The 11,316-nt window shown below is 48.3% G+C and overlaps 1 protein-coding gene across 1 annotated transcript in view; it reads right to left on the minus strand.

The window, feature by feature from the left end:
• The window catches only part of LOC144174227 (uncharacterized), a 52,957-nt gene that overhangs the window by 16,711 nt on the left and 24,930 nt on the right, over positions 1-11,316 (minus strand). Inside the window, exon 3 of the mRNA XM_077702789.1 lies at positions 8,116-8,358. Within this exon, the coding sequence (XP_077558915.1) occupies positions 8,116-8,358 (243 nt within the window). The remainder of the gene's footprint in view (positions 1-8,115; positions 8,359-11,316) is intronic.

Raw genomic sequence — 11,316 nt, forward strand, 5'->3', positions numbered from 1 at the left:
TCTTTACTACCAACATATCTCTTAAAACTTCCTGTACCACTGTCTGAGAAGAAAATCCGACAAAACGTACTAAAGGTGGCATTGTAAAGCCCATCTATTTACCCAAAAGAACTCAGCGTGCGATCGTCAATTACGAGAGGAAACGTACGTTGCTGATCAAAGAAAAAAACAGCGCAAAAAAAAAAATCAAGGACAGAGAGAGGACGACAAGAACTGCACTGTCCTTGTCGTCCCCTCTCTGTCCTTGTCCCTTTTCGCACTGTTTTTTTTTTTTTTTTTGGATCATGTACGAACATGCCAAGTTTTCCACGTACGTTACTGCGTTAGAGCTGGGCACACCCGCAAGGGCACGGAAACTGAATTTATTCATTTGATGTTTTTTCATCGTTCACTGCACTAAATTTATCACAAATAGCCCCGTCTTGCGATTTATTAAAACGAGTTCTCATGCTTCAGTTTAGTTTTTTTATGAAGGAAACTATCCGACGTCAGGTGGTGACTCGAAAGACAAGCCAGAGGTCGTGTGACCTTGAAACGCTGCGAACTCTGTGATGTCGCATGATTTCCCTACCGTGAACTCGTGGCACGCGCCTGGTGGTGTCTAAGAAGGTTTAGTTGTCTGAGTCACGTCATCCTTGTGGTCATCCACCTCACGATGAAGGCGTGTGTGTTCGTGGACACGCAATTTCAGAGCGGCTCAAAAGCACGAAATGTAATCTTGCAGATAAATATTTCATAAATACACTTTGTAGCTCGAATTTAATTTAACCTTCACTCCGTGGAACAAGCAGTGGGGCTGGTTTTTTCATGCAGTAAAAAATTGGGGTGGTTCACATTGGTCTTTCTTGCCAAATGATGGTCCGGTGAAGCTGGCAATCATCACGAAAAACGTTTTCAGCCATCCCGCTCTTCCCTAAATGCAATTCTTATTCTCCTCTTCGAGGAGATGCACTAATACCTTTTTTTCGAAGAGGAACAATACAGCTTCCCCATCTCCGCACTAAAGTTGCGTTCCCAGTTCTGAAAAGGGGGTAACATTGTTGCTAACTCAAATTTACACAGGAAAGTGAATGAGTTGTTACGAAGTTGTATTCGTTGGAACCGTGATTTGATTGATTGTAGGGCTTAACGCGCCGACGCAACGCAGGCTATGAGGTGCGCCCTAGTGGAGGGCTCCGGATTAATTTTGACCACCTGGGGATCTTTAACATGCACCGAAATCTCGTACACACGGGCGTTTTTGCTTTTTGCCTCCATCAGAAAAGCGGCCGTCGTGGCCGGGAATCGAACCCGCGACCTCGTGCTCAGCCGCGCAACGCCTTAGCCACTGAGCCACGTTGAAACCACGATGCCAACTCACGTAGCCGTTATATTAGGGCTTTGCTAATCTTCGCCCTCCATGCAGACAGGAACAGCTGCTTCCCCGACGCTTTTCAAATCGCGCGCCTCTAGTCGGCGCGAACGTAAGCCCAGTTTCCGAGCTACACTGCACGCAACTGGAGTCCGCGTAGCCAGGCGCGCGCTCGCAATCCCCGACGTTTAATTGGAACGACACGACCCGTTCCGAAGCGCGCACTGGAGCGCGTGTCCGTTCCGGTGCGAGCAACCCGAAAGCTGTTGGCTTCGCAACAGATTCTGGGGGCAGAAGGGGATACACGCCCGCTTTAGCCTGGCTCCTGCGGCACCACGCTTTCTGGGCAAAGGTCGTAGGTTAAAGGTTCAACCAGTGGCGCCGTAGGCTTTGAATGAAGCCGTTGAGCGGGAACACTAGGTCCGACGGAGTCAGCCGCTTTGTTCGTGAGAACACAATAGAAGAGACCCTCCTACTGAAGCGACTGGAGCGGACGCGTATATACGCAAGTCACCGACCTTTTTTTCTGGTCTGTCAGTCTTGACTGCGGATGTTCTAGGATTTGTTAATTCGTCGCGCGCGCCGGTGTGCCTTAAAGGGCGGCACACACTTGAGTCGACCAGCTTCTTTCACGGGCGCTGCTTGACAGCTTCCTTTGTTCCGGGGGGACCTTAGGAAGTCCATTGAGCGAGTCTGACAAAGCGGCCTCACGCTTTACCCGGTCAGAAACAAAGCGACACTTTCCGTTCTTGAGGCCCGCTTGAGACGATTAGCATTGCGTGTCTTTTATTTTCTTGAATTTCGTTTAACTCGAGGCGTAGAATGACTGTCTCCCGTTCAGCTTTGCACGTTAACTTAATGGCAGCGACTTTTTATAGAGTTGTGCTAAGTCATCTCTTTGATGTACAAACGAAATGTCATCCATCATGACTTCAATATCATGGCCGTTAGAAATACTTCGTGAGTATGGCAGTAACCCTACGCCTTACGCTGGCGATGACCTTTCCGGTGTAGCTGTAAAACCCCTGGGTGTACTGTACCTTCTAGCCGAGATGTTGGTTTAGCTATATGTAATGTGGAACCGGCCTGTGTGAAACCTGTGCCGTTAGACTTTAATGCTTGTCTTACCAACGCAACTATATAACGTACATATCGCAAAAAAATCAATTAAAGTTACCTAAGTTAGTTCCACGGAAATACGATATTGCGGCTTTTGTCGCACTGGCTGAAATTGTGCCATGTTTTTTATTTGATAGTTTCTACGGGCTTACAGACAGCAAGAATGAGCCAGAAGGACCATACTTTCACATCAGGAACGACTCCAAAGAACTAACTAACCCGCCACGGTGGCTCAGTGGCTATGGCGTTGTGCTGCTGAGCACAAAGACGCGGGTTCGATTTTCGGCCGTGGCGGCCGCTTTTCTAATGGAGGCGAAGAGCAAAAACGCCCGTGTTTACGAGATTTCTGTGCACGTAAAGATCCCCAGGTGGTCAATATTAATCCGGGGCCCTCCGCTACGGCGCGCCTCGTCGCCTGCGTTGCGTCGTTGCGTTAAACCCTACAATCAATCGACTGCAAATAGGTTTATTTAATTTTACGTACTGCATTGCGGATAAATTAGTTTAGGAACATACTGAATAATACGTTTCTGGCTAATACGTTGTACCATGCTTTTCTTTCAAACGCCCTATTTTAGGAGCTCGTGGCAGGGCGCGTCCATAATAATTTAAGTACATAAACGAAGGGTCATGCTCGCAGGTTTTGCCGGGCACTGCCACTACTCAGAGACTGCCTATGCAGAAAAATAACAGGCAGACGACGAACGAAGTTTTCGAAGCTCATTCATCTCCAGCCTTCCACTGCCCAATTACAGACTAATTCATTCTCCTCGTTGATGATGTCCCCACGTCCCACAACGCTTTTGTCGCTGAGCTAAAGCCCTAACACGCTAACATCCAACTCCCGCGTACACCACACATCCCCGGTTAAGGGGACCGCTGCTTTCCCCCGCTCCTCATTAGGCACGCAAATCGGCGGCAGCGAAGTGCAACGCATTCCTACACAAATTTGCTCGCGCTCTCTGTGCGCTACTCGTTAGCCCACCGTTCCCCGAATGGGCCACCAATCAATCGGCGCGACGGAACGCTCGTTACCCGAGGCATCGAGCTCGTGCCGAGAGCGAGGCGTATGCCGTGTGTCCCACGAGGGCGCACAATGGGTCGCCCTTGCTGGCGACTCCGTCGCGTGATCGTTTCCCACGGAGCTCGTTTATCACGTGTCCTCCAAAATACCCGAGTGACCAGGCAGCGCGGAAGGCTGCAGGTGGGGTCGAGCGGAGCCCGAAAGCAGCATGCGGGAAATGGACTTGCGCATTAGTGCGACCTTCGGTGCGCAGCGACTACGCTCTCTGTGGAGCGAGTGGAGTTTGACTGCGCAGTGTCGACGCTGTCGTTTAGCACGGACGAGTGGGCCAAAACTAAGTTTGTTTGTTAGGGTCACTAGCTGGGTCCGTGGCGTTCTGATCTGGTGCGAGTACGACACAACTATGGGTATTCTTGTTTTAATAGGAAGGTTTTGTTTTAAGATGAACTAGAAATAGCTGCATCTCCACGTGGACGATGGCGAGGGTGCGGAGTACGGGGACTCGAAATGGCATCCAAGTTGCGCCCCGAGTGACATCCGATTTGCGCCCTGACCATCATTCGATTTGAGCCGTGAGTTGCACCTTGATTATTCCCTGGATGAAACTGCAACTCACGGCTCAAATCGAATTTCGCTTGATTTTCGCTCGATGGTGGTGTGCGCACGAATGGACGCGGACGGACATTGGGAGGTCCGAAGGTACTCCGCACCGTTACAGGCGAGCGAATAAGCCGTTTGACTCTCGGGTACTAACTCACGGTCGTAGCCCAATAGGTAAGACGACTGACACTAAATATGTCTGGTCTAACACACACAGGCTCGAATCCTGCCGGTGTTTGTGTAATGTTTTGCGATTGTAAATGCTATGCGAACAGACGCGGACGGATATTGTGCGGTCCTAAAGTACTCCGCACCTAAATTCGCACGAGCGAAAAGTACTGACGCGGAATGTTTTAACGTCAGCTGCAGCCTCGACATAGATGTGACCCTGCGTACTCCCTTTTCATATAACCAGGAGTAAACGTTTCACATTGCGGCAAAAATCAACCATGGTCATTCAAAATTGATTTCTTTCCTTTAACGCCGCAGGTGCATAGCTCGGCAGCGGTAGTCCGTCCGCTCCGCCATAATATCGTGCAGCGAGCACGCTCAACGTCAATGTTTACTCACGGGGAACTTCGTTTCCGGATCCAGAAAAGTCCTCGGGGCAGGTAGGACGTCCCCCGTGAGAAAGGCCGCCGCTGGCCCGATATGAGTACGCAACAGGGAGCGACGATAAGCCGGACAGATGCGCGCGATTGCAGGTTTGTTTGAATTCCCGCGCGTCTTCCGGCGTTCTCTTCTCTTTTGTTCTGCGCGGTAGTCAGGGTCGAGGAAAGCGCCGGGCAAGAGAGACAGCGGGGAGCAGAAAACCCGATGGTGCATGACGGCCGCTGCGTGAGCGCTTGCGATTTGGTCCGATGTGATGGCCTACGTAAGCTGTGTCCTCGGAACTCGCCTTTCTTTGTAATTTCAGCAGGTGCTGTTCGTTACTGAGTTATCCCTGCGCAAGTGTGCTTAGCGGGGCTGGAGATCGAAGATTGCCACAACATGACAAACGTCTTGTCGGAAGTATTAGGCCGCCGCCGGGTCCCGTTAGGCACAAGCTGGACTGTGTGGGCCAAGGAGGTTGTAAGAAACCTCCTTGGTGAGAGCGCACGTCCTGAAGATACTTCGAGACGTGCGCTATTTCTACTCGCAGAAAGACGCAAATACCTAAGGCTTTCGTTGTTTTTTAATATGTTCCACTTACGAGCAGGGATCAACAAGAAAACGTATCTTAAAAAAGAAACGTACGTGTCTCCTCCCACCGATCATTGTTTGAAGATTCGCGAGTATATTTCCAGGATTAACGCATTTAAGCAGGCTTTCTACCCAGAACAATACATGACTGGAATACTTTGCCCGAAGAAATTGTCTGCGCTCCCCCGTCTTGCTTTGTAAAGCGTTTGCAAAAATGTATGTTTACGTAATATCCCGCCGTTTTGTTTGATGGGCATACACATTGTTAACCCTGCTAAGGTGCTTGTTGTCTGTATATGCATTTTTCCTCTTTATCTTCCTTTTTTGAAGTGCTGTTTTTCTAATATTACATTCGTAATTCCGCTGCTTTGATGCATAATTATTGTTTAAGGAAACGCAACATGTTTGGTTTGTATGACAAGTGCATTTGTACATTTGTATTTCCCTTTTGCTTCCCCTGCCCCTACACTAATGCCCGTGATGGCGATGCAGGTATCTGTATAAATAAATAAATAAATAAATAAATAAATAAATAAATAAATAAATAAACAAATAAATAAATAAATAAATAAATAAATAAATAAATAAATAAATAAATAAATAAATAAATAAATAATACTTCTCTCCAACAGAAGTCTAAAACTTCCAGCGATAACGGTACAGAGAAAAGAGGCCACTATTAGATGAGAGTAAGCACAAAAAGACGTTGGATTGAAATGCAACATGAGCTCTTTTTCTCACGTTTGGCAGACAAACCCCGGAAGCAACCGTGGGTGTTTTTTGATATGTGCAGTACATGTAAACATGCCAAGTCAATCGATGAGTCAGATACGACAGTCATCAATGCGGCCAGAAGGGTTCCGTTTGCCGGGAATTTCTAACAGCCCTGCCAGTCGGCTGTGCCAACGGCAGCAAAATTAGTTTGACAAAATTATTCTTCAGAATCGGAATCAGAATTTTATTTCCAACATGTGTGTTTCGCAAGAGCAACCATTTACGTTGCTGACTGCACCGCTGTAATATGGACCTTAAGTTGGGACTCTGAACTTGAAAAATCTCTTTGGATCGTAAATAGTGCAAGTGCCTCAAGATATGTACTCGTTCGCACTGTGATGTTTACATATTTCTTTTTCTTGGTTTTGTGATCTTCCTTTCCTTCGTGCCTTTTTCTTTATTTTGATTCATCGCTTACCTTTAGAATTTCCTGTTCAAATTTTGTTTCTGTCCGAAGTTTGTTTGAAACGTCGTCTTCTATCATGGGTTCAACGTTTTTGTTTTGCCTTCTCGCTGTGATCACCCACAACGTTTGATATTCCCCCCACCGGGCTGTCGTCACCCCCATCTGGCGTAGCAAGCCCTACTGCCAGCGAGGGACCTCACCAGTTCACATTAAAAAGCCCCCCCCCTCTCTCTCTCTCTCTCTCTCTCTCTCTCTCTCTCTCTCTCTCTCTCTCTCTCTCTCTCTCTCTCTCTCTCTCTCTCTCTCTCTCTCTCTCTCTCTCTCTCTCTCTCTCTCTCTCTCTCTCTCTCTCTCTCTCTCTCTCTCGATCGCAAGTCGTCAAATGCGCTTAAATGCCGCAGTGTAACATAAGTGCACCCTTGCTGTGCCGTATTAGAAATCTCGCTTCCTTCGCAAAGTTTTTTTATCCCCACTACAGTGCCCAGAAAGTATATAATCCCCACTTTCGATGATGGATCGCCTATAACAGAGCTATTTTCCTGACATGAGGATTTCGCTATTCACAAGAATTTGCTACACTTTGGTATTCGCCTTCTGATATAGAGAAGGATATTACCCATAAAATAAGTAGGGGGTGGGCTGCTTTCCGGTAAGAATTCCGACTCCCTAAATAGTAAGCTTCCTCTATCACTCAATAGGCTAACCAACTCGTTCTTCCAGTAATGACGTACGGGACAGAAACTTGGAGTCTCACTAAGCAACTTGAACGGAAACTTAGATCGGCCCAACGGGCTATGGAAAGAAGAATGCTAGGGGTCACGCTGAGGGGTAAGAAAACAACTGCGTGTATTAGGGAACAGACTCCATTGGAAGACATTGTAGCTCAAATTAAGCGCAGAAAATTGGCATCGGCGGGTCACGTCGTGCGCATGAGAAACTACAGGTGAACCATCCGTTTGACGGAGTGGACCGCATAGGCAATAGGGGTCGGCCAAGGACTAGATGGAGGTACGAGCTACGAAAATTTTGGGGGAAAGGGTGAACTCAGCTAGCACTCGAGATCTTGGGGAGAGGCCTTTGTCCTGCAGTGGACACAACCAGGCTGCTGCTGCTGCTGATGATGATGATATTATTCGCCTTTGGAATGCCAGCAGGGGTGCACCACCGTGGTAACGTAAGCTGTCGCCTGCTATCACAAGGCAGATGCCATATATTTTATTGTTTTTAACCTTTTTTCTTTGCCATGCGTTGTTTTTATTACGGCAATTGGGTTTCATTTTTATGTACGTTCTTGTTATTTTAGCCGCAGTCGCAACCATCGAGCTGTGGAGTCCGTCTACAACCCCACATACATAGAACTCGCACACATTGTGTGCCCATTCTATGTGTCGGCCATAAAGGGTGCCTTGGTCGTGACAAGGGCCCCATAAGTAGCATAAGTTAGTATAATATTACAATAGTTTATTGAACCGGATGGCAAGAGTTCTCGTAGAAAAACACGTTTTTTTTTCAAATCATTCTGGGGCCTTAAATAAAACAGGAGAACCGGTTGGGGGGGGGGGGGGGGGGGGATTAAGCGTGGCTAACCACTATGGAAGACTCACAGGCGTAGCTCAATAGTGAGTTAATTAAGAAGGTAGCCTGCGGCTGCTCGCTCACCCTGAGCCGAGGCGACGAGTGGGGCTTGGAGGACTCGTCCGTTCCGCCACCGGCTGAGCACCACGGCAAACAGCAGTCCGGCCAGGACGCAGATTGACACCACCGCCGTGACCACGGTGGCAGCGCTGCCCCCGGCGCCCCCTCCGGTGCCACCCGCGCTCAAGTGCGCGTGCTTGCTCGAGTGCAGCTTGGAGTGCACTCCGTGCGGCCGCACCGGCTGCTCCAGGGGAGCAGGGCGGTCCTCTGCGTGAAGCGAGCAGGGCCAAGAAACATTTCAGAACACTGAGCCAAGTTACACGTCAACTGCATGGTCACAATCACTGTAAGAGATTTGGTTTATTACCAATGCATGTGCTAGCACTTTTGTTATTTGTGAAGTAAAGTTACACTACATGCGTCATCATGAAGTCATTGTAATTCAGGTAATAGCCAGATGGCGGTGGTTTGTTACCGTCGCTGAATGGCGTGAGATGACAATCCGGAATGAATTTTGTGAGCTAGGCAGTATCGTAAAAGCTGAGGTTAGTCACGACGATCAAGGTTGACAGGCTGTATCGAGCAACGACTTCGTTGCATTTTGCAAAGGAAGGCCTTCGCTTCTGTCGGTTTGCTTTTGATACCTCACAGCGCTTCTCCAGTATTGAATGGAGAACATTCTCCTTTTTCGACAGCAGCTGCATGACAATCTATTCCTGAAACGCAGATTTTGCTAGCGGTGAGGACGAAGGCAGCCGGCCCTGACAGCGGAGTCTTGGACTGTAGAACCGGACCGCAAAAATGCTCACTTCATCTCCAATGAAAGTTCCTCTCTCTCTATCTTTCTCTCTCCCTCTCTATCTCTATAGGAGGTCCCGCCTGCATGTGGTTTCTTAGCAAGGGACTTCCTCCTTTATACCTACATTATGTAATTGCATTTCATTGTATTTTTGAAAAAAAAAAACTTTGAACTTGCGCTTGAACTTGAACTCTCGATATTTCTCTTTGCGAGAAAACAGGGATACTGAAGATTAAGGCGCTAAACAAAGGCGACCAGAAACACGTAGAAACAGACACTGCGTCACTTCCAACTAAACTTTATTTGTGAAAACCCTTGGCAAAATACACTGTTTTGACGTAATCAAATCGTCACGGCAACAACATGTGCAGACTTACACGTGTCCATCTAAGAACTAGATTTCTTTGACAGGCAATGCAGCCGACGCTGTATTGATGCAATTGTTTTCCGACTTATGAATTTTACTGACGCACTTGTTCCTAGCCTTGAATTTTACACAAAATACAACATGGGATTTGTGCATGAGATTCCTATGAGTTGGAGGAAATCTTAAATTGGCCAAACAGACAGGTGTTTCAACGACAAACGACAGAGCGCGTGAACACTGTTGGGCAGTCAAAAGAACGCTGGTGGCCACATGGCTGAGGACTGCAAAAGGTGCGCCCTGCAAGGTGCAGACCGCATACTGCTCTTTAAACAGGCCACATCTGGGTCAGAGATAAGCAAGAAAGAGAAATTGTAGAGGTGCACTACATTCATAAGGCGGGAAACAAGTGCATCAGTACACCGTAGGTTACATTGTCAGTCAAGGAAATCGAGTTCTCAGATAGACACGCGTAGGTTCGCACATGTTGTTGGGGCGACGATTTGATTACGTCAAAAACAGTGTATTTAACAAAGGGTTTTCACACAAAGTTTAGTCGGAAGTGACGCCGTGTCTGTTTCTACGTGTTTCTTCTGGTCCTCGTTGTTAAGCGCCTTAATCTTCAGTATGTTCAACTCACTAGCCCTCGTCAGGCTCTTGTTAGAAAACATCGTTACAAAAAGAAGCTTTCATACGGAAGCACGACTTATATTCGCCCCTCAACAAGACAGTGTCGTTGCGCGCTTCCTTTCGCTACAGCTCGCAGGGGGCAGTGTACCCACATATAGAGATTCAGTGCCGCGTACGGACTTGGGCTAAGACGTGCTCCAATGATACGGCCGTTCTTGAACCGTAAGAATGCCCATTCATTCGAGTAGAAGCCTTCCTGCTAATCTAACGGGAGGAAACAAGCCATAACAATATATCCCCTAATACATTAGCAAGCTGCATGAGGGCGCCACCTAACTGGCCACTTCATGGTGTAAAAAATACGGGAAAGTGGGCTAATGCGGATTAGTTCTCCACAAGAGTACCAATAGGAAAGCAAAGATATACAAAGAAAGCACTTTTATTTCTCATCACATACACCTGCCACATACTTTTTATGCGATGCGACTATATAAAAGCACAAAAACAAGCGCAGGGAGTGTGGCTAAGGTCCAGATCGCTGATCTTGGTTCCCACAGTCTGTCTAATCCGTAAAAAGCGAGTCACGCGTACCGCCACCCCACAAGCCGCAAGATGCAGCGACGTTTCGCGTGGGATCAAGAAGCCTCGGGAGTCATACCACCCCCCTTATACGTCAGCTTTCTTTTCGAAATCGATTTATCTTCCAATTAGCATCGTGACTTCGGGGGTCGCTAAGAGGGGACCCATAACCTATCGTGTAATTAATCAGCAGCTGCACTCGCCCCTCGTTTGGCGGCACCGAGTGTACTACTTATATTTTTGAAACTCCCGCCTTCACTCACGCGCCGTCTTCTCAGCCTTTACACGAGCCCCTCCTTAAGGTTGCACCCTGAACGATGAGCAAGTACTAAGGTTGAACCATGTCGGGAGGAAGGCCGCTGAGTGATATGAGAAAGTTACCGCTGGGAAACGAGGGCTTCTCTCAGATGCGTGCCCGATCGTAAAGTTAGATAAGCGACGCGAGGTCGCCCGCAGTGAGAGCTCGTAAAAAACCAGCAGAGGACGCCGTCCCTGCGTTCCCCCGCCTTTTCACCTTATGAGGACGAAAAATACACGCAATAAGGTACGGACCAGAAGACACGATCTGTTAATGTCGTGATTGCGCATTCATACGCAATTAGCACTGATCACGCACGAGGAGGAAATGGTAATGGGAGGGGCATCAGAGAAGATAGCGTAGATAGAAAGGCGGAAGTAGGCATAGGGAAGGCGGACCGCAGATACGACATGTCCGGCTGTCGGCCCTCCGACTGCGCAACAGCAGCTGGCACTGTTTGCGCTGATGGCACGTGCTACTTCCGAGGCGCACGCGACTCATGTGGCGTGGGGCTGAAGGCCACGCGAACGGGCCAGCGGGGCACCGAATAAAGGG

This window comes from Haemaphysalis longicornis, unplaced genomic scaffold (assembly GCF_048455015.1).
Source record: "Haemaphysalis longicornis isolate Haplotype H1 unplaced genomic scaffold, Haemaphysalis longicornis Haplotype H1 scaffold_3, whole genome shotgun sequence".
Taxonomy (NCBI): domain Eukaryota; kingdom Metazoa; phylum Arthropoda; class Arachnida; order Ixodida; family Ixodidae; genus Haemaphysalis; species Haemaphysalis longicornis.